Raw genomic sequence first — 23,079 nt, forward strand, 5'->3', positions numbered from 1 at the left:
CCTAGAACTTAAGACACAAGGGATAAAAGTATACTTCCCACATCTAAATACAGCGTCAGAACGGAAGCAAATCTTTTGACGTGATAGAAAAGGTCATGAACATTTCATAACATCATTCATGATATCATGATTAAAAAACCCTTAAGTAACGAGTATTGAAATTTCGAGAACATTAAGAAACTGGAGTACTCAATATCGACCTTTGTTTCTTATTAAAAAAATGAGTGTAACTTGGACTCGTCAATTATGTGAACATGAAATCTCAAATAAGATCAAAACAACAATGTATACAATGATTGTCTTGTCACCGTTAGTTAGATTCCCCGTCTCCTACCTTACCAGATGTTTTAATTTTCTTTTTACAGGCTTTGAAGATAGATTGGTCTCTAAGGAAGCATTTGAAACTTTTGCAAACCAATACTTGAATCAAAAATTTGCAAAAGCTCTTTTGCTTCCAAGAGTTTCAATCCAAGTAATTTTTGAATGCCTGCAGGATGATAGAGGTTTATCCACAAAACTGGCCTTTTACTGTGCCAAATCCAAAGATGAGCTTTCTGAGCGAGTGAAAAACAGAAAGAGACAAACAATTGAGCTAACGCGAGAAAAATGGCGGATCTTACACAGAGCGAACTATCAGTTGTTGTGGCCCGGGGGCCATCTACGTTGTTGTGGCCCGGAGGCCATCTATCAATACTAATAAACACAATCTATACTAAGAAAAGCACTATTAAAAGCAAACAAACTGAAGGAATACTTACAATTCCGTGACTTGTTCTTGATAGCGAAGATCTCAATTTAAACTTAAATAACAACACAAGGGTCAAAAGTGATATCTCATAAGGTATTGATATTATTAACTGAGGATAGATATATAGGGCTCTGGGTTGGTAGGTTTATCAAAACGGTTGGGAGATGGTCTCTAACTTTAGAGATGGTCCAGGTCAGCTTAGCAGAATAAACCGGAAAGTCTTGGCGGTACAAAAAAGCGCGCTACTTTCCACAATACCTTATGTATCTAGAAATATGACTATGAGTTTTCAACCTTAGTTTGAGAATAATTTCAAACTGGAATGAGAAGTAACGAGAGAGAAGTTAAACTTGTTAGAGACATCACCTGCCTTTTTGACAATTTTAACAAAATCCTTTACTGAAAACTTTTACTTACGATTTTAAGAAGTTGAAAATTGAGAAAAAAGCTTTGTTAGATAGGAGGAAGCAGTTGATGGATACAAGATACGAATTTCAACAGGGAAAACAGCCAGCGCCCAAGGCGAATCGCACGGTTTTATGAGATCAGACAAGGTTTAGCTATGATTGACAAAAGCGTGCTACACGCCTTCGCATCAACACCAAAAATACACAACTACGTGGCATATGCATGAGAACACATCGCCGTCGAATGAATACAGTCACTAAATTGCTTCTAATGTTGATAAAAGAAATACGCAGGCCCCTCTTGATACACGACTGGAAACGCTGGTGCCTGCGACCCTGGAGCCATCTGTGAATGGTGGGGCAGCTGGTTCATGTAATCAGTAGTCTGAAATGGTTTCTGCGAGGCATTGTCAATCATCGAATGGGGCGGCCGTATATGCTGCGGTGCGAAGTTAAAGCGGTGGTGCGGCAAATGTTCGTAACCGGGTGGAAATGGAATTTGCATCTGTGGAAGGTGATGTGGGCCCTGTTGCGGCGTGAATCCGCTCGAATATTGTTGTGTTTGCTGCCCAGCAACTAACTGTTCAAGAGGTATGTTTTCGTACAGTTGCTGCTGTTGTTGGATGACGGAAGAGACGGTATTGTCAATTTTGTGTGGCTCATCACGTGACCTTGATTCTATAAGGATTAAAAGCAGGGATTAAAGATGGCAATTCTCGCATTTTTTAGAGCATGTCAAGCGCTAAAAGCATACGGAAAGAAGGTATTCGAGCCACGAGGCAACATTGCTGGATGACTTCAACAAGATGTGAGCTACATCTTCTTACAGCCTTTAAGACCCGAAGACATTTGAGAAAATATTATCCATAACAGTGTTAAAAAAGGATTGAGAACATACCCTCGCCCCAACGAAACATCGAATACGAAGTTTCGTTCATAAACTTGATACAACGGGATTAAAGGCCGTGATGGAACTCAAACTTTCACTAAAATTCGTCTAGAGAGAAAGAGCTCCCCAGCAATGTCACTAATGTCAACAATGGTGTCAAAAATATGAAAAATTTTGAACAATTTAGTTTTATGCAAACCTGTCATTAAACAGACTGCCCTCAAGAGCTTTAGTCTTGGGCCCTGTAAAAAAGATTTCCAATCAAATTACTATAAAAATTCGTCACGCAGCTTTAACATAGACAAAAAGGAACTGTATAAAATTTGGATAACTAACGACGATTCCTATTCCTATATTTTCATTATTCAAAAATATTCTTTCCATAAAGATTGTATATTTTTCCTACTAAACAACACTCATTTGGTTTATGGCCAGCTAGTCACTGACATCCCTTCCAAAACTGCTTGGATATATCACCAAACATTATTCAAAGCATCCCAAACAGTTACCGTTTCTTTACAAAAAGCTAAAAATATTTGATTTTCATTATTACGGAAGGCATTAGGAGCAAAATCGTAATAATGAAAGAGAGTCAAGAAAAGTCCTTTAAATTTAGGAAAATTTGAAAAATAGCAACACAGGCGATATATTTCAAAGCAGGGATATCATAGGCACTCGTGAACCAACAAATTTTTGTTTAACTCAAAATAACAAAATGGATCTTACCTTTGCGATTCCCAGGTCTTGCAAATCAATTTCTGACATGTTACTCAATTTTTCAATTCCGATGCCATTTTCCTACAACATAACTTCAGTAATTAGGATATGGTGATTGTGAAGGGAACAAAGATAATATTTAGAAGTAACATATGCAAATACCGTAAGATTCCGAATATAGTGGATGGTCTGTTTCACAAGGACAGTATCCAACCCGATCAGGAAATCATTTAAACTAGAAAGTCAGAAGCAGGTTACATTACTATTTTCATTTCCATAGTTGGATAAATGTTTACAACAAGGTCGTGAGAACATTTTTGAACAAAATCTTAACAAGACAATCATCACCTGAAATAAATCTTTATATCTGTCCAACGCGAGGGAGGACAGCAGATCATTCATTGATGCAACGCTCTCGAACCTTTCTTGCCTCCATACACTGCTCGCCACCAAAGGCGAATCGTTAGGCTTCTCAACACGTGATGTTCTGCTTGATTCACTGTTTCTGTTATGCGGTGATGACATGCCACTGTCCTGTGTGTTGTCATTACTGACAACCACTGCACCAGAGCTAAATCGTCTACCCTGACGCGTGGGTGGAGATGAACGGCTTGAACCCCAAGATGGATTTTCTTCTGCCTGTTCCATGTACTCTTTTCCCCAAACACGACTGTTAAGCTCCTCCATAGAGGGATGCGACTTCAAATTCTGTTTGTTTGGGGTGAGAAAAGGATTATCGTTGCTGCGTTGCAGCGCTGGCGATGAAGGAGCACTGTATGCGCCACGTGAATTAAGCCATGGTGTGGCACCCAGTGCCGTTTCCAGAAACGATGATTCCCTTGCTGGCTGAGAAGACGAATCTTTTTCGGACGTAGGGGTCTGGGACCAGAGATTTGAACCGCCAACTCCACTGTCATTGTCAAGGATGTTGTTCAGCTCTTGTCGACTGCTGCTCAAGCTGCTGGTCGGACTGGAGGATGGTTCCCAGGTATCTGTGTTGCTCATCAACAGTGAATCTGACACCTAAAACATCAAATATATTTTGACCAATGGTTAATATTTTGTTATAAACAAAAAATACATTTCGTCAGGGATACCTTCAAAAGTTGTGCTCGAAACCGCATAACAATACTTCTTCGATTACAAAGTTTCTATTCAAGTATGATCATATACTAGACCTCACTTTACGTGCAATAGGCTGAACGAAGTTGTATATATTTACCAATTTAGAAGGCTCGACAGGCCTATCAAGACTTATAGCTGTTGACAGCACTCGTTCGGATCCGCTGGTGAAAGAATAAAGGCGCTACAAAAGGAACGCATCTGTTCAGGTGGGGACCAAATGCAAAAGTTGCAGTGAATTACTCGACGCTTTTAAAAATACAACGAATCTTACCCGATCACCCCCGTCACCAATCCAAGGCATCTTGTCAATAAAGACAGGATCATTGACTTCTTCGCCATTCGCCGTGTCTGCACCACTGCCAATTTGCGTTCCCCATGGCGACTTGAATCCGGGCGTATGTCTCTCAGATAGCATGTTAGTTGAGACCGAACGATTGCCAAATAATGACTGACTGCCATCATTTTCATTTATTTTCAGAGAGGCCAAGTCAGTTGTGAGTTGCGTTGGCTACAAATGCACACCAAAAATATTAAATGCTCAGTTTTAAACAACATTAAATGTAATATTTAACTTGTGCTGATAAAAATCATAAATTTCAATACAAATAAGGTTCTTAAGGAGGTGGGATTTGACAAAACGTTACATTTTTATCAACAAAAACCATGAATGGTAAAAGTGGTAATTCGGTTAAAGAGATATTTGACTTCATGAAAATTTTTCAATAGGATTTAAAACAGTTGCTTCCGGTTGCTGTTACCAACCCTTATAAGGTGTTTTAACACCTTAAGGAATTCAAGGTTGACAAAAGCCTTTTCAAGGCCTCAGTTCCAGAAAATGATTATCAACAACACATAATAACTTCTTACCCTGCCCGCCCAACTTCGACTTCGGTCTTGTCTAATTACCTCAGCCTTTTGCCATGGAAACGGAGGTATGTCCCTGAAAAATGACAGGATATGCTTAAAACATGAACAAGAAAAACCAATTCTTCACAAATAACATAAGAAGCATTTATTGTAGACATAGAGGTCAAATCAAGGAAGTATTTGCGAAGAATAAGTATTTTAGATCACTTTTTCCTCTGTCATAAAAGAATGCAAGCATTCAAGCTTGAAAATGAGTCCCTATGATTTCCATATATAGAATATTAAATGGGATCTCATACAAAGTGACACAACCGGTAGATGCAAATTGATGACACTCTGCAGCCTTCACAAACAACCATGAAACCCTTCCCAAGTTCCCGAAGGAGCAACAAGTCCCGTAAAACGTTGACGATACCTTGAAAATAAGCTTGACTTTACGAGCGCACTGAAGCTTTGCAAGGCGCCCTAAAAAATAAAGATTGTAGGGATGAAAAATATTGACCATAACATCTGCATTACATGAGAGTTGCAGCACTAATAAAAACACATTAGATAGATTGAACATCACAACAACGCATAAAAAAGGCAGAACCCACCGCCACCAAAGGTAAGAGTTGATAAAAGAAACGATTCAACAGAATGAGGTTCTTGCACGGTGACTTATGTTCGAACTCACGGTATTTGACAGTTTTCCAAGCAAAATTTACTTGGTTCTATCAACGAAGTTATATTTTCGCATACGAGACAAAAGCAATTTCGTGCATACCTATCTACATAAACCAAAAAATGGAAGAGAAGAGTTTTTTTGGAAAAAAATGGAAAAAATGGGCGCATAGGATCCAGTCAGAGCAGCTTTAGGTGAAGGAGCCTTTCATTCATATCATGTTAAAAGTTTATAAACATTTCCGTAAGCTTTATAAGATGCCCATACCAACCATCCTTTCATATAAATTGAGATTAATGTAACAGACATAAGTTCTCCATACAGTGTTCAAGATACGACATACGACTCGACAACATGATGAACAATTAGCTGGGCCATTAGAACGGCGTCCAGACATGTTTTTCTTTATTTCTAGCTATCATTTTATGTAGACAAATTCTATCGAATGATATCAACACAGGTAGCCAGGTTTCCATATGAAACTACAGAATAAAAACGCAAGCACAAGACACTACCTCGCCTTCCAAGCTGCCACTCGTTTCGGGAATGGTTCGTGCCAATCCACTGTCTGCAAATGTTGCAATCAAAAACGTTTATTGATAAGGAAGCACGTATCGTTTATCAAAATCGATATGTAGCATGGTTAAACAAAAAGTTAAAGACAAACATTGGAGTTGATGGCTACTGACTAGAATTTCTCGAGTGAAATAAAAGAGGATAACAACCAAATAAAAATTGATTGTTTTCAAAGAGCGCAAATAGATTTCCAAATTTTCAAAAAATATATTCTACAAAGATCTAGCACCTACATATGATATTCTACAATCTCTTTTCGTTATTGAACTTAGAGATTTTTCACAATAAAATAACATTAGCTAAATAATCTTGAATTTAAGGGTATTCGGACCTGTCTTTGTAGGATTCCAGGGGCTGAAATAGGAGAACTCAGCTTCCTCTTCGACTTGCTGTCGTGGACTCGTATTTTCATTAGCATTCGTGCTGCCAAATTTATCTGATGTTAAAAATCCGGCAGGTGGGAAGGCAAATTGCTCTGAATTTTGCTCTTTGCTAATAGCACCTTCTTTAACTAGAAAGGCAAGCATAAATAAACACATTAAGAAGTGCACAAAGCGACGATCGACAAACCGTTAAAAACATTCAAAATAAAATTAGCTAACACAAGAGGGTCCAAAATACATGTGCACTAATACATGGAAAGTTGAAAACTACAACTGGAAAGCTACAAAACGATTTACTCTCTCGTTGATTTCTATCTTGAAGATGAGTCTCAAGAAATTGTCAGAGAAAAATTGTCGAGGATTAGAAAGAGTCTACTAATATCAAAATCAACATAGCAAAAAACGTATTTGTAGTTACATGTTAAATAAAAATACCATGACAGGCCAACTGAAAAGATAAAGGGGCGATTGTTTTAGGACCCGGCGACACCAAAGGGCACACATGAAAGTGAAGAGAATTGTTATACAGCAAAATTCCACTATTAAGAATTCTTTAAGGACAAAGAAGTAAATAGTTCGCTACACCGTGGGTTTGTTTTACAGGAAGTATTCCATGGGACCAGATTTTTAGTTCGCGATAGCGAGGAGTTTGTAATAAGCGCAGTTCGTAATAGAAGGATTCCACTGTACGCCATTTCGTGTATGGCAAAAGAAAATAATACAAAACACTCTGTGCGGTATGGTGTTAAAGTACAGGCCTCGTGCAGCTCGTACACGTTGATAGCTACTTTTCAACTGCTTAAATGCAACCAACTTACCAGGTCGACCTTTTGATGATGTGTCGCCACTGTGACGTAATGAATCCCAATTCTCCGCAATGTCAGCTGGACACTCCGTAGCAACAGCATGTGTAGGGCGGGCTACTGTCGTACTAACACTTTGGGTGGAGACTGCAATAGTGTTTGTCGGGAGATTCTGAGGCTGCAATTTATTTTAATTGTTTATCAAGAATTGCTTACAGCGTGATTAAATTAAAATCAAGAAACTGCGACCTTATCAGAGAGCTCTCCCTTTACATTGATTGATTTACCAACATCCACACTGCCTATAAAGATAATTCAACTCGCCTAGGCCCAGCTGTTGAAAAATTACTCGTAAATGTTGCCTAAATGGTCCTGAAAAATCAAGATAAACAAAAGACACTATTCGTAGATCAAAAGCAAGGAGATATTCCAAAAGAGATACTCTTGTTACCGACATAAAAAGTTGCATAAGTGCCCTTTCTTAAACTTTCTAAAGATTACAAATTATACATCGGCATTAACTGAAATTACAAATGGCATTACCTGTATCAAGGGATTTGAGCCTTTGTTTGTCGGCGAGATTTGCCAGGCACCACTTGTTACTTTGCTGTAAGAGACGCGGCTCGTTGCGAAATGACTCTGATTTGGTAGTGATGCAAAGGAATTCGTTGTGACATTATTGCCACTACTACAAATAATGGCATTAGATACAGAGGAGATGCTTCGAGGGCTAGGCGTTGTTACCACTGGTGACTGCCTCGGAGACTCCATACCCATAGGCACTGAATGCTGCTGTTGGGTGGGCAGCGGTGGAGTGGTTGATGACGCGGAGGAGAGTGACCTTTGATCAATGAATCCACCGAGGGTAATACTGTTCCTGCCTTGGTTTTGAAAAATGCTTGGCGAGTTAAGCGCCTCGGTGACAAGAAAACGCGCCCGCTCTACGCTCTGCGGAGATCCCTGAAACGGAGGAAAAACAATAAAAGATTAGAACAAAGTTTAGATACCTGTAATAATAATAATAATAATAATAATAATAATAATAATAATAATAATAATAATAATAATAATAATAATAAAAATAATAATAATAATAATAATAATAATAATAACACTTCCAAACAAAGTTTTTGCTAAGCCTGGTGTTTCTAATGCATTGCAGTTGAGAGAGGATTGCATTGATTTCAAACGGAACATGGAGGCAACAAGTTTGCGGAAATAAAATGGTAGCCTTGGTTGCTCTGATAGTCCCATCTTCCAAAGCCACTAAGCCTATTCGCTTAAATAAGTAAATTTCACGTTATCTGGCTGACAATACAACCAATGTTTACTAGATCAAATTAATCATTCATTCCTCAACCAATCATGTGGCACCAAATGAATCTAGTGACGCAATTATCTCTTACCTTGACAATTATAAGTCTATCATTTGGAGCTTGAGGTTCGGGCTTGTTAACTGTTATTTGAGCACCCGAATCATCCTAAAAAAAGGGACACTTGATTTACTTTCGAAAATACTTTTCTTCTTGAATGCAATGCTGAAAACTGGTAATAAAAACAAACTGCTTTCATTAAGATTAATAGCTAAAAAAATGAGGAAAAAACTGAATTCGTGACTCGAGCTAAAGCAACATATTTTAAATATTGTAAAAACATTGCAATATAGCAAATTGGATATAAATGATAAATGATAATAAGGAACTTCATAATTAGCGAAATGTAAGTAAAAACTATTGTCATATAATATTAGTGATAATTTTATTTATCTGAATGAGAATTTTAAGCATACGAACAGCATTATTCATAGGTATCGCATTTATTATTATTTTTGGCATGCTGCCTTCTGAAAAGTGTTCTCAATTGTGACATCACTAGTAAATCAATTTTTAGAATTTTTCAACACATAATCTGAACGAACGCCATGAAATAGCTCACTTAAGCATATAACAAACAGGGTGAGTTTATGCAAGTGAAAGAATTGCTAACAGATTACTGTTATTTTGGATTGGTTTATCAAGTTATGAATCGAGACCAAATTACAGAGGTCTGATGGGGCCAGAGCTTGTGCTCATCTGGTCATATCTCAGCCAATTCGTTATACATTTAACTGATTTTGCAAATTTAGAAGCATTTTATAATGCACTTTCAGTTTATGGGATCAAACTTGAAAAATTAGAATGAAAATAGACTTTTGTGACGTCAACACTGTTAAGACATCCTGTTGCCTTCGTTGCATAGCTGTAAAGAACAAGTTTAGCAGCCACAGATACACACCGTTATTGAATTGATCTTGCTTCCTGCTTTTCCGATCACTCTTCCACAGTAGGCGTTTGGTACAACCATTTGAATAATGAGCGTTCTATAGAATGGTGAAACATAACATATACAAAAATGGGCATAAAACGGCGAGGCACGGTGGCTACGGTGGTATACAGTTAACAAACAGTAACAAAATATTTTAAACTTTTTGAAAGCTTCAATGGGTTTCTTAGATTAAATAACAATAAATTTAGTTATAGTTTGAGAAATGGGTATTGAAAAAACCACTAAATAGCATTTGCGAGCTTATTAAAAATGTATAAAAATCCATTGAGGACAGTATTCGACATGGGTTAAAAAAGGCAGCTTAAATAATTAGACCATATTTTGAAAAAAGAGATTAATACGCATATTCGAAAGGGGAGAGAATTTAGAAAATGAGAACTGCAATGTCGAATAAACTGGATGTTTAGTGTTGTTATAAACGGTTGTTCACTGGACGATACTACGAATATATTGAACTTATTTATTCGCTATGATTTTCTGCTTGAAACAAGAAATTCAAAATAACGAATTGCCAATAGCAGTCTGTGGGACCATACAAATTAAAATGATTTACATGTGGGTTTAATTTAAATGTAAGTCCATCTTACCTCACCCTTGTGATTATTTAATATTTCTTAGAGTTTAATTTGAATTCAAAAGTCATTGGAATAGCATCAAATTCTACTTGAAGAGGTAATACTCTATTTGGCAATATTTTAAAGTAACATACTTGCTGGTCTTGTGCACTTCTTTCCAGTCTGTTTCAAAAAATTCTAAATTTCCTGTTGCAGTGTTGGATGAGCTTCTGCTAGAGGGCACTGCAAAAATAGGACAGTATCATGCACATGTTACCACTCTCTGTCTACGAAACTCTCACTGAGGTAGGACCATTTTTCTTTTTCAATACAACTGCTCAAGAAATCGTTGCTTTATTTCATTACTTTATTCAGACAGGTCACCTGCTTTAATATAAATAAAGTAAACAAAAAAGCAACATAATTGATGTAACATGAATTTTGACGTTGAAAGACACAATGCAGTTGACATGACTTCTTGCTTTTTGAAATGTTTTCAATAGTCACTTGACAAAAGTCTGCAATAAAATGACGAAAAGACCAGCAATCTTTTTTGTAATAATGAATATTTTTTGATAAAAGAATCTCAATATGTACGAAGCCGCAGCGAAAGAAGATGAATAAGCTTTTTGAGAATATATCTTAAGCTTATATGCATGCATTTTCTGCCAGAAATGTGTTCAGGAATGTGACATAATAAGGCATCTGCAGAACAAAGCTACCATTTTACAAAAAAGACGAAGATACGCTAGTCTATTATTTAGCATCTTTCGCTTGTTCTGTATTCTAGCTATTCAGCCTTTGTTAATCTATTTATCAACAGCTACCCTACAAAATTTTAAGCAGTGCTGATTCAACTGTTGATGTAAAAACAGCATGATGCCTATAATAGCAGCATATTTTTATACATAAAATGGCCTTGATCTACCCGAGAATCCATAAAACATCAGGTTGGTTCAGAACAACAGCAGCAACTTTAGCCCGTACTGCAAAAAATGCTTGTTGAGCCTAGCCCTGGTAGCATGCTTATTATTATTGTAAAGTGAAGATTAAGCAAATATTGCCTATGTCAAGACCCGCTCCTCTTTAATGTTGGGAATACCTTAAACAAATATTGTGCTGAAAGTCTTACAGGTGTACATCCGAAAGATTTACTATACAAGAGAAGTAAACGATAGAATTAAGATGTGACAAGAAAAACAAGAATTTGGACAGCATCCTTTTGCTACATCTTTTGTCCTTCATATTGAGAAATATAGCGGGAAGAGAACCAAAGTAAAGAAAAAGCAATACAACAAGATGTGAAAACTTTGAGGTAGGAGGCCCAACATAATTGCATTCAAAGTCATTTGGAAGAAGTAAACACAAAAGTTTCCACAAAATACAGAAAAACACGAATAAATCAAATTACAAATATGTTATGTAATTGTTCAACAAACATGGAACAATTACAAATATTTTATATTTTTATTCACCTGTTAACAGATTATTTTCTGAAGGTAAATGCAAGCAAACTGTCTCACCTGAGTGCCCATTTGAGTGGACAGGTGTTGATGGCTTGCCGTAGAACAACATTCCCTTTGCTGAGGACTCACTCCCTTGGTTTGATGCTGAGTTTTTAGGCCTTGACCACTTCTCTCCAACTTGATTTTCATCACTGACTGAAGACGCAGAGCGGCGCCTCGGTTTTACGGTGACGACCGCGTGAGAGTGAGTCATCTCATCTACTGCCTCATTTCTCAGGTCCGTTTCAGGTAAAGATGACGAGACTCGGAGCCGCCTTTCCTTTCTGCTTTCGCTTGTCACTGTTCCGTTTACAAGTGGGCTATCACTGTCCTCGAAAACCTCGTTATCCCCGCTCACGCTGCCTTTATTGAGTTCCAAATTCGCAACACGGCTTTGGGTATTTAGGTTATTATTCCCAACAGTCGTATTACCAGCTGTCGTTTTGCCTCGAGATTTCAGAACGGTTTCATCTTCAGCTTCCATGAAAATATCATCTTGTTCTGTTTCTTCTCTGTTCTCATATGGCTGGAGCTTCTCGGCTGAAAAATATTTCCAAAAGATAATACATTAAGTGATGTCCTAACAAATACAGCTCTAATTGTCAGCAAGCCCAAGAAATACACAGATTAGTTTGTGGAAATCTTTTCGCTAAAGGAAAACCGTTTTTTTAATCTCAAACCTTCAATCACTCAATTGTAGCAAAATTTTCTTATCTCAATACGAATAGAATTCCAGCCAGAAATCTAGGAAAAAATATCTTAGAAGCTATCAAAAAAAGATGAAAGAGTTTTTCCCTAGAAATACATAGATATCTAAGCTTGCAATTGCAAATAACCTCTCTTCATGAAAAGCCAATTTTACAGGGAATTTCACAATACCTAACTGAATTTAGTCGAAACTGAAACGTAACTTAACTTAAAAAAGAAATCTTTTAATTCGGGTTAGTTTTACGAAAAAGAAATACCCAAAAAAGCTTTCCTTGCCATATTACTAGCCATTTGAGACACACTCCTCCAGCCCCCACGGTTTTTGTACCCTCCAGTCCCTCCACCGTTTTACTGGTTACAAGTGAAAACAACAGATAAACAGTAGCACTTCATCAAAAGTTCTGGATAAACACTGGGGTAAAAAATACTCCAAATTCAAAACTAGGCGATTTGTGGATAAAATTGGCAACAATTGGATTTAATTAATGATTCAAAGGAATAATAGGTGACAACGGAATAGTTTATAATGCTGAACTGCATAAAATATTTCTTAAGGACAGGCTTTACTTCTCAGAGTCCGTGAATACAGGTTCGCGCATAGATTTAGCTGGATTTATGAGAAGATTCCACTAAAGTGATTTGACACGCGAAGGAATCAAACACTCAGTTATGTCATAAAGGGACCTATACATTGATGATTAAGCTTTAAATTTCAACGATCGAGTTCACAGTTCCCAGTTAAAATGAAACAAAATCATTCATACAGATGTGAGGATGGGGTGTGAATGTATTACTGGACTTCTTTGAAATTGAAAAATACACATAAAGGATAATAGCGACGCGAGATACAAACTAATCCATTTTAATCACACCTTTATGCGGTGTTCTTTAATGGACTCACATACTACTAAATAATAAATTTCTTGGAAAGCCAGTATAGCTTCGCTCCGGGAAACTGCTTGGCAAAATTCAATGGAAGCATTTAATCACGCAATCACTGGAGGTAGGTTGACTGTCATATACAGCCCCTCCTTAAGAGAGCTGAAGTGGTTCAGTGAATGTAATAATAAATTCAGTTCGGCAAGGTCAAGTACAGTGAATACTGGTAAAAAAACAATTCAGTGCAATGCTTTTTTAAGATCTTGGTCTAGACATCACACAGCCTCACTTGGTTAATATTTCCTCATGAACTTTTTTAAAATTCGGGGAAATCAACTGACCTTTTACTTCCTCGTCATCCAAATCGTCGATAACATCCTCCCCATGGTTCATTTCGAGCTTCATTTCACTTCCATTGACGTCGTCATCCTGATCGTTCAACCCGTTTTCACCGACACGATTTTCTAATGGCTCGCTACTTGCCACTGTGCTGGTGTTTGATTCCATTTCTCGGAGTGACTTCTTCTTTCGTCGCTTATCTCGACGTTTTTCCGCCTGCTTTTTCTTCTTCTTCTCTTCGCGAGTTATCTCATCGTCAATTTCCTTAAGAAATAAGAACACAAATTTACTAATAACTGCAGCAAAAATTCTTACTGAAGCCTGACTAAAATGCTCAAAGGCTGCAAGTAATTTTCCTAGCTTCTCCTGTGACAAATACACTTTTTTTAACGTCTACCACGGGGATTGAACTATTGAAAAACATGAAAACACAGATTTCAAAGATATTGATAAAACTTTTTGGTCAATGTACTCTGCTCTCCTGAGATCCGATATATTCCTTTGGGTATGAAATATATTTTTATAATTCAGTTTTTACAAAATAATTTTAAATGAAGAATTCATATAGAATCTTATCTGTAATACTCCTTTCAAAAGCATTTTTGAGGCATACGGTAATTAAACCCAAAACTGCCACAAAAACAAACCTTCACAAGACTCTGGGCGTTCTTTAAAGCTTCTAATTCCTTCCTCTTTTTGGCCTGTAAATAAAAATCATTAAGGAGCTTAAATAGACTCGTATGCGAGAAGACCTATTCCAAAAATACCCAGTTACGATGGATGGGGTAGTTAACTCAAGATAACAGGAAAGAGGTAAAGAACTCTACATGAATCAATCTTCTGGCCTAATTTGAAGAAAACTATTACCAGCAGCTTCTTAAGTAAATATTTTTATTTACGTAATAAGTGGCCTTTATGACAATCTTGCCTTTTAAGCAATAAGACATAAAGCCAACAATTTTGAAATGATAGCTAGACGTTCAATGAAGTTTATAAAGAATAAACTGAAAAGTTTTACCTCCTGAATCAACGCGAGACATTTGCTCCTCTTTTGAAACAACACTTCCTTATCTTTACAATCCACGACGGACATCAAAATTTTGTGACATATCTCATCAGATGGGAGGTGGTGAGTGTGTTTTATTAGCCATTCGACAACCTAGAATTCAAGATCTCCATCAGCCTCGAAAATAAATCTACACTAAATTTCTCGATTCCTGTAGAGACTGCCTAAAAATTTGAATTGTTTTTCAAGCTTAACTTTTTCCTAACATATCACAATATCCACGCTGCAACAGCATTGTTAGAACATAAGTATGGAGAAATTTCTAATCCCCAAGCCATCATTCACTTTTTCTCTATCTTAGTTGGAAATTTGATTGTCGGAGCAATTTTTTAAATTGGGAGTTTGTTTACAAAAACAAGTAATACGAAATGAAAATAGTGACTTTTTCATGGGAATCTTACAAGAATGTTGAAGATAAGAATAGCGTTCAACCTTCTCCAAGTTTATGAGTGAAATTTTGAAAACCTTCCTAAAAATAAGGTGCAATTGATGTGATTCTTTGTTTTCATTTTCTTATCCTTAAATTCTATCTTTCAAACAGAAGTTGATCTTTTAAATAATTCATGGACTTAAAATGTTTAAAACAAGAGGCTTACGTGAACATGACCAGATCTGAAGGCCGCCATTATTGGTGTATTTCCGCGGCAGTCGGTGGACTAGAAAATACAGTCTCATTATGAAGGCGAGGCAGCGATCAAGATAAGCACAATGAAGATACAATAAATAGAACGGGTATTATGATGCTATTCATTTGTTATAAAGAACACAAGTTGATATATAACTATAACAAATTACGAAAAAGAAAGTTTAATCAAAACCTTTTTATACACCAAAGTTTGTCTTGTCGATTTTAAATTTTTATAGGTAATTTGTGGAGACATATTCGAGCCCAACTACGTCACAAAAAACCTACGCCAGAAATAGCGAATATATCATACCTCCATGTCGGCTCCTGCAGAGTAGAGCATTTCAGCAATTTCCTTGTGACCTTCTTTGCAAGCGAGAAATAGAGGAGAGCAACCCTTTTTGGTGTGACAGTCATGATTTGAACCCCTTCAAAAAATAATGCCAATTTTAACGCAGGTGAAAATAATGCAAGTGAAAAATCCACGCAATTATAAGATACCTGTGATAAAAATAAATTTAAGTCTTTTGAATGTGGACTCACTACCTAAATCATGCATCTTGGTAAATATCTTCAGACGTACCTAAGTAGCAAGAGGTTCACGAGCTCTTTATGTCCCTTTTCTGCAGCAAGTGTCAACGGATTCTCCCTGGAAATCAAGAACGACAAGCTTTAATTCGACGTTTTAAAAAAGTCGATAACGTCACTAAGTGGCATAAAGGTCTTCGCCAGCCCAGCCCAGCCCAGCCCAGCCCAGCCCAGCCCAGCCCAGCCCAGCCCAGCCCAGCCCAGCCCAGCCCAGCCCAGCCCAGCCCAGCCCAGCCCAGCCCAGCCCAGCCCAGCCCAGCCCAGCCCAGCCCAGCCCAGCCCAGCCCAGCCCAGCCCAGCCCAGCCCAGCCCAGCCCAGCCCAGCCCAGCCCAGCCCAGCCCAGCCCAGCCCAGCCCAGCCCAGCCCAGCCCAGCCCAGCCCAGCCCAGCCCAGCCCAGCCCAGCCCAGCCCAGCCCAGCCCAGCCCAGCCCAGCCCAGCCCAGCCCAGCCCAGCCCAGCCCAGCCCAGCCCAGCCCAGCCAGCTACGGGCTCATTCTCACGAGAATTACATAAAGCACCTGTATTGTAAATACTGAGAATGTTAACAGATTGAGCTTGTCTCTTTCTCAGTGTGACTTGGACTTTTTTACAACAGTAGGGGTGAAACTTTCTATCAAAAATTTCTGCCAAGTGTCTTCTCCCTGGCTATTCTGCACAAGTAAAAGCCACTTTTTGCAAAAGTAGCTAGGTAGCACCTATTGAACATACAATGCCTGCCAAAAGTCTTGGAACACTGACATCAATTTCCAAGGTCAAAACCAATCATCCCCCTCTCCCCCACGGAACAATGTTGGTTTACTATCAAACGGATTAGGATTTTAGGAAGCACTTTCTTTTGCGCTTCTTTTATGATATTTCTCTAAATCATCAACATTGTTTGAGGGGGAAGGGGGCGGAAGTAGCAAATTGTTTTCATGAAAGGAATGAAAGATATCAAATGCAGCGTAAATTGGTGGGTGTTCCAAGTACTTTTAGCAGGCATTGTACACTAATGCCCATGATAAGTTTGAGAAACAGCGGTAATCTACAAAAATGCTAAAATTGAGCTATATTTATAAAGAAAATATACCTGCTATTTGGAAAGGTGGCATTAACGCTTGCACCGTAGTTTAAAAGAAGTTTAACGATTGAGACGTGATTTTCCCGACATGCCTAAAATCAAAAAGAAATCTTTGATAACATAAGAGTTCTATTTCTTTGTATAGTTCTAGGCTTATAATGCCTACAAAAATCGTTGGACCAGATATCAAAACCAAACAGAAAGACGATGATAATGAATTTCTCAGAGGTCAGCCATTACTGAAGACCCCCAAATTTACCTGCACAAATCGACCATTATACCCTCAGAAATGTCCCATAACGTGGCCCCTCAGCGCAACTTATGTAAAAAAAGAAAAGAAAAGAAAACGATTTGATTGTCGATGTAACAAAGCTTTCACTTCCCCTTAGTTTGCCAGGAATACCCCCAAGGCCTACAGGTGCCCGCCTCGGTTTTAACGTCACCACCTTCGGGCATTTCTGTAGCTCCATCCACTTGTAGTCTCGTCCATTAATATAAACTAGTTTCAAAGAAGAGAATGCTTTACCTGAAATAGAGGCGTTATTCCAGTTTTCGTGCGACAATCTCGGTTCGCTGTTCTTTCCAGCAACAGTTCTGCTACTGCATAATGACCTAAATATGTAAAATAGATTATCAGGAACAATTGAAGACTCCTTCTATACTTTTAAACTATCATTTTATGAAGTACACTTGTATCCGTTCCTTTTTTGTAGCCACAAATAACGCGGAAGGGGAAACCATCAAAATGTGGACGCAAATACTTCTATGCACTTTTCAATGCCGGTGTAATGGGGGGGGGGGGGGGGGTTGGGGCGCGAATGATGTAATAAAACATAAGGGGTTTGAAAACACTTTTGAAAATTCATCGCTAGACGTACCTTTCCAACAAGCCATGAAGAGTGGACTTTGTCCGTAATTATCGGGTAATTCGACGTCAGCGCCATGATTCAAAAGTATTTCAGCATCCTTCTTATGTCCTTCCCTTTGACAAAGAGAGAAAAATTATGAGAGATGCGATAAATAATATTACACAATTGTCAACTAAAATAATTAAATATCTTGTTTCAAATGATTGAAGATATGGCAAAATTGTTGAAAAGTTTTCATCAAGGATGACAAAGGGGGTGTGAACACAGGCACATATCATCACTTCATTTTTCCAATTTCGTATAATTTTCAGTCAATAAGACAGCATCTTGCGGTTTTGAAAAAGTAAAAACACATTTGTGTTTCTTTAATATGTTCAAACGTTTAAGGAGGAGAGAATCCATATGAAAAATCTCGCTAGTATGTGGCAAGGAATTATCATACTTTCCCAAATTTTTTCCTGGAATATTGCTTGCATGAGACGGAAATTTCCCTTAAAAACACACTCAAGTGGCTTTTCTTGTTTAGTGGGGGTGATTTTACTTGTAAACTATGGTAATCTGAATGACTGTGTGTACCAAAACTGGGCTAGCTCCCTACACATAAACAAGGACTAAAATCCATCCCAGCAAAGCAGGTCACGACGCCAAACCGGACCAGCTCACCTCAAAAATGCCCCCATAGCCTTTGGCCAGTATCGTAATACCCGTGGGTCTGGCCGACAGTATACTTGACCATAACACATTCATTGTGTAATAAAAACATAACTGAAAGTATTTTCTAACCTAGTTGCTTCCATGAGAGGCGTACAGCCTGTTTTCGTCTGATGATCCACATTTGATTTATATTTGATCAGAAGCTCAACCACGATACTGTGGCCTGAAGAAAAAGTCTTATTAACATATTACTCTGAGCATTTTACTATAGCACAACTCTTCACAAAATATGCGAAAGCCAAGAAACATAGATGACAGTAAACATTGCGGAGTTTGAGAATGAAATTAAGCTACTTTTTTATTAAGCTCATAGAAACTTACAGAACATTACTACAAATACAGTACTATAACGATACCACAGAGGTCATGAATCTTCATAAAAAGCCTGTGGCCATTCACAATTATCTCAAAGTCTGTTCTTAAAATGAGGCAAGGTGAAACACCCAGGGAGGGTAAATATATACCAGGCGAGACAACCAGGAGGGTTTACATGCTTATATACCCCCAGTTACATTTTGGAAACAGGCTTTGATTACGGAAACTACATAAAAGAAACAAGAAAGAAACTGCCTACGAGCTACTTTGCTTTCAGCTGGATAGGTTGGCATAAATGTTGGCAGTCTTCATGGTAACTTTTTAAGGGTTATTCGAGTTATTGGGGAAGGAGGTGGCTGTTTCGTCATGCGATGTACTTGGAAGCAAAAGCTAACAAGCAAATCAGCGCATGAAAATTTTTTATGTGCTCCCGTTTTAAGACCAAAATGGTATTCTCGAGAGACCATTTGTCTAGGTAAAGAGCAAACAAAGTTTATAACAATGGCTAAAATCCTCTTCAGGTAAAACCAATCGAAAGATTTTAAAAAGCATTCTAGCATGAACATTGCTGATATGTTTATGTTAAACTAAATTGGTAAGTAACATATTTAATAAACTATCCAAATAAAAAACTAGTTTAAAATGGCCTGCAAATCTGGTACTTTTTCCTTTCTCTCTTAATTTTCCCTATATATTCTACCTAGATACGTTACAATTTGAAAAACACCGATAAAATCAGAACGACTGTTTAAACGATTTGTGATCTAGAACACGTGATATAAATGTCAATCAAAGTATTCGATGTTGATATAACAGACAATTTTAACAAATTAAACAGGCCTACCTTTCCAACATGCCAACGTGAGAGGAGTGTCGTCATTGCTACCTGATGCAACGTTGACTTGTGAGTTATTTTCAAGAAGTATCTTTGTAGTATCGTAATGACCCTCTCTGAGAATAAAATAAAATTACAATTTGAGACTCGTGTAAAAATATAGCTGGTCCACACAATTTTGTTCAAATTTCAAGTATGGTCGGCCCGCAACAACGGATATTTTGAAGTGAAAAATAAGTAAATACCTAATTCCTAAAAAATAATTAAAGCATTCAAGTTTTTAGCTAGCAATACTTTTCAGTCTACAAATAATAGCTTTAACTCAACAAAATCAGCAGAAAATATTTTGAGAGCCTAGGCCTAATTTTAGACACTAGACATCATTACAAAATACCTACAGACTCCCTAGTTGCGAACTCTGGCAGTTGGATATTGTTGTCGAGCATGCCCAGCCCATTTCTTGAAATGTATCTCAGCTTTGTGAATGAGGAAGTATGAATTGGTACTAGGACGTTTTTAATTACAGATTCAAAGCATTCATAAGTATTTTACCTTGAGGCAAGCATCAATGGGGTACACCCTGCTTTGTTACGATGTTCGATATCAGAGCCATGCTGTAGAAGAAGCTCAACGACTGCTGTGTGTCCTTTTGGAAAAATTTAAGGGAAATTTGCGATTAAAGATTTTGAAGGCAAACCACATAATAAAAGAACAGTAAAGTTACTGCAAAGGGCGCATTTGATTGGCTGATTTGTAAACTCTGTATTCAGGCGATATCTTTTGAGAGGTGTAACAATAGCCCGGAAAATGCTCACATATGCTTGATCCACAGATTCGACGATGTTCAACTGATACAAAGAGTGTAACACAATTGCGGAGAGAACCGGCGAAATTGTGGACAACAAAGACGGTCTCATTAAAAACTGTCATTTTTTAAGGTAGTTTCATTCACTCCAAGTCATAAGATAGTGTTTTTGGAATCGAAATTTTTGTAAGTGATACTTATCGGTAGGAAGCTCCTCCCAAAAAAGATTTTTCCGCCCTGCAAAGTTTTTGATTGGTTTTTCTGCGACTTTAGTAATGCAGCAACTAACACACGCGAAAGATGTTCTGTGACCAATCTGAATACTTAGTACTAAAAGTCAATGAAAAAATGTAATCTCGTCTTCCAAAACTCTTAAGGAGTAACAGAAAGTATTTTATAAAGTAATACCCTTCCAGCATGCCAGTGTCAAGGGGATGTTGTTTTCGCTGCCTGAGGGGACATTGACTTGTGCGCCATGTTGAAGTAGCAGACGAGCAACTTGCAAGTGACCTTCCCTAAATTGGCAACAAGAAAAGATAGCTTAGAATCAATGACAAAAAATGAGAAAACAAGTAACGAAAATAAAGTTACTAAATCATTAGTGGGTAACAGGGTTTACCCAGTGATGAAGAGCTGATGCAGGCTGGCCATGTGACTTACTGTGCAAGGGGACACGAAGAAAGCTGGGGTCAGTTGTGTACCACAACCTTCTAGAAATTTCCTGACGAAAATCTTTTCTACTGATAAGTTTTAATTTCTAAAGCAGCTACCCTTTTCTTCGCAAAAACGATTGCAAATTTTGCTTGCAAAAACAATTTCGAGTCTACTGCGACAATGCGCAAAAATTACCTAGATATTTCACAAACACACAAAGCATTCAACTTGTTAAAACTGCGGTGACTGATTCGTACGGAAAGCTGCCTTTAGGTTTACATTTCAAGCAGGTTAGATTGTAAGCGGCATTTTAACAAAAGAATGGCGAATTTTTCACCTGACAAAATGCTTAAGATGTTGCGCAAAAACAAAATCGAAATTCACTGATCATAACGAGATCCTTTCACACCAAAAACATTGTGCAGGCTTCAGTGTACCAAAACAGTACGCAGATGCTGCTAATTTTATCTTGCTTCAAACCAAAAAACGACACTCAAAAACGAAGCAGAACAAACAGCCTGAGGAAAAGAATCTTTTTTAGCATTGAATCAGCATCAGTTTAGTAAAACAAAACCAAAAACATTTTGCAGTACAAGCTTTAGCAAACTGCTAAAATATTCTCGGCAATGTATGGTTAAACTGCCTGACAACAACAACACAGCCCCCACACAGCCTCCCCCCACAGCAAGCGAAAATCTACAAACGCTCAAAGTCAGGCATATGGAATCGAATATACAAACAAGGACTTCAACTGCAAAAAATCGCCACAAGAAAACAACACACTTCAATCTTCAGCAAAGTAGGCCTCCTTTTACTAACAAGGAAGAGTTTTTGAGTAGAGTTGCACATGGGGTGGTTACACGTCTTTTATTCATAAGAAAATGGTTTGTAAAAAACTAGTGCTAGGATGGCCTAAAATTTAAGAAACTTTAGTACTAGGCTCAAGATAAATTAAGAAACTTTCAAACTACATTTTAAAAAAGGGTCCAAAAGTTTTCATACTTTGAAGTTTTTTCGTGACGATCTGCGTTTATATTCTTCCAAAACAATAAGAATATAAACCGCAAAACAATAAGGCAATTTTAGGACCCGAAAATATGAAACCAACTAAGAAACTTTTACGCTACCAAAACGCCAAAATTTGGATGCCAAATTAAGAAACTTTTAGTACTTATTGCTGATCCAAGATTTTATTAAAAAACGTGCAATTTAACTAGCCACAGAGTATAAGAGCCCGAATAGGCCTTTAGGGGAGTTGCAGAAATGGAAAGGGGGCTAGAAGGGCGGGAGGAGAGTGCCCTTAATCAATCAAAATTATTTACAACAATGCTTGGTCTTCTAGTTTTGCACTTGATGCTGCAAAGTTTAGTATGTTATCTATTTAATTGTATTGTTTATTGAATGTTAATTGTTTGTGTGTAGTAGGGATTGATGTTTCAATGAAATTGCAATTGAAAATAAAAACATTAAAATTTCTAGGCGTAGGTTTATTATAAATAGGTCTATTATGTTTGTTATTTCCAAAGCCATTTTCAAATTGTGTACTGTAAAAACTTTTTAAAAAAAAAACAAGTGTAATAAGGAGAAGAGTCGCTTAACTTAATCAATAAATCAAATCTTAACTTAACTTAATCATAGGAGGCTACTGATGCGTCTTTGAACCATTGTAGACATCTAAATTCAATTACGTTCTGCGGGACGAAACTATCCTGCAAATTTCCCGCGTTCCCAATCTCAGATCCTAGACCTTACGGCGCAAATAAAGTGAAGCGATGTTATTTGAATTATTGAAATATGCGACTTTATCTTCGGAGCAATTGCTAGTGATAAATAACATACACGGGTAAACGGGATACAACTTTGAACGATTGTCGTACGATCTACACCTCGAAAAGCTGGAGCGGTAAAAAACCAAATTTGTTTTGCAATAACAACAAATATTCATTATACCGATGGAGTTATGGATTTCTTTCCTTTGAACGAATTAACGCAAGGATTTAAATTTTATTGAAAATTTCAATGCAAAGAGCAAGGCATTTTTCGAAAAACCCCAACTTT

General features: G+C 37.6%; 1 protein-coding gene across 1 annotated transcript in view; it reads right to left on the reverse strand.

Annotated features, from left to right (window-relative positions):
* Positions 1-587: 587 nt before the first annotated feature.
* The window catches only part of LOC135684490 (uncharacterized), a 28,767-nt gene continuing 6,275 nt past the window's right edge, over positions 588-23,079 (reverse strand). Inside the window, exons 2-29 of the mRNA XM_065200073.2 lie at positions 20,776-20,882; positions 20,115-20,208; positions 19,572-19,678; positions 18,482-18,575; positions 17,708-17,811; positions 17,356-17,441; positions 16,839-16,921; positions 15,764-15,829; positions 15,494-15,608; positions 15,152-15,211; positions 14,508-14,648; positions 14,137-14,190; positions 13,492-13,753; positions 11,582-12,103; positions 10,214-10,301; positions 9,454-9,538; positions 8,586-8,660; positions 7,723-8,139; positions 7,195-7,357; positions 6,325-6,504; positions 5,933-5,985; positions 5,169-5,218; positions 4,754-4,826; positions 4,158-4,394; positions 3,110-3,784; positions 2,771-2,842; positions 2,244-2,286; positions 588-1,833 (exon numbers count right to left, since the gene is read on the reverse strand). Of these exons, the coding sequence (XP_065056145.2) occupies positions 1,424-1,833; positions 2,244-2,286; positions 2,771-2,842; positions 3,110-3,784; positions 4,158-4,394; positions 4,754-4,826; positions 5,169-5,218; positions 5,933-5,985; positions 6,325-6,504; positions 7,195-7,357; positions 7,723-8,139; positions 8,586-8,660; positions 9,454-9,538; positions 10,214-10,301; positions 11,582-12,103; positions 13,492-13,753; positions 14,137-14,190; positions 14,508-14,648; positions 15,152-15,211; positions 15,494-15,608; positions 15,764-15,829; positions 16,839-16,921; positions 17,356-17,441; positions 17,708-17,811; positions 18,482-18,575; positions 19,572-19,678; positions 20,115-20,208; positions 20,776-20,882 (4,516 nt within the window). The 3' untranslated portion in view covers positions 588-1,423. The remainder of the gene's footprint in view (positions 1,834-2,243; positions 2,287-2,770; positions 2,843-3,109; positions 3,785-4,157; positions 4,395-4,753; positions 4,827-5,168; positions 5,219-5,932; positions 5,986-6,324; positions 6,505-7,194; positions 7,358-7,722; positions 8,140-8,585; positions 8,661-9,453; positions 9,539-10,213; positions 10,302-11,581; positions 12,104-13,491; positions 13,754-14,136; positions 14,191-14,507; positions 14,649-15,151; positions 15,212-15,493; positions 15,609-15,763; positions 15,830-16,838; positions 16,922-17,355; positions 17,442-17,707; positions 17,812-18,481; positions 18,576-19,571; positions 19,679-20,114; positions 20,209-20,775; positions 20,883-23,079) is intronic.

This window comes from Rhopilema esculentum, chromosome 21 (genome assembly GCF_057945365.1).
Source record: "Rhopilema esculentum isolate cy_ngs chromosome 21, ASM5794536v1, whole genome shotgun sequence".
Lineage (NCBI taxonomy): Eukaryota > Metazoa > Cnidaria > Scyphozoa > Rhizostomeae > Rhizostomatidae > Rhopilema > Rhopilema esculentum.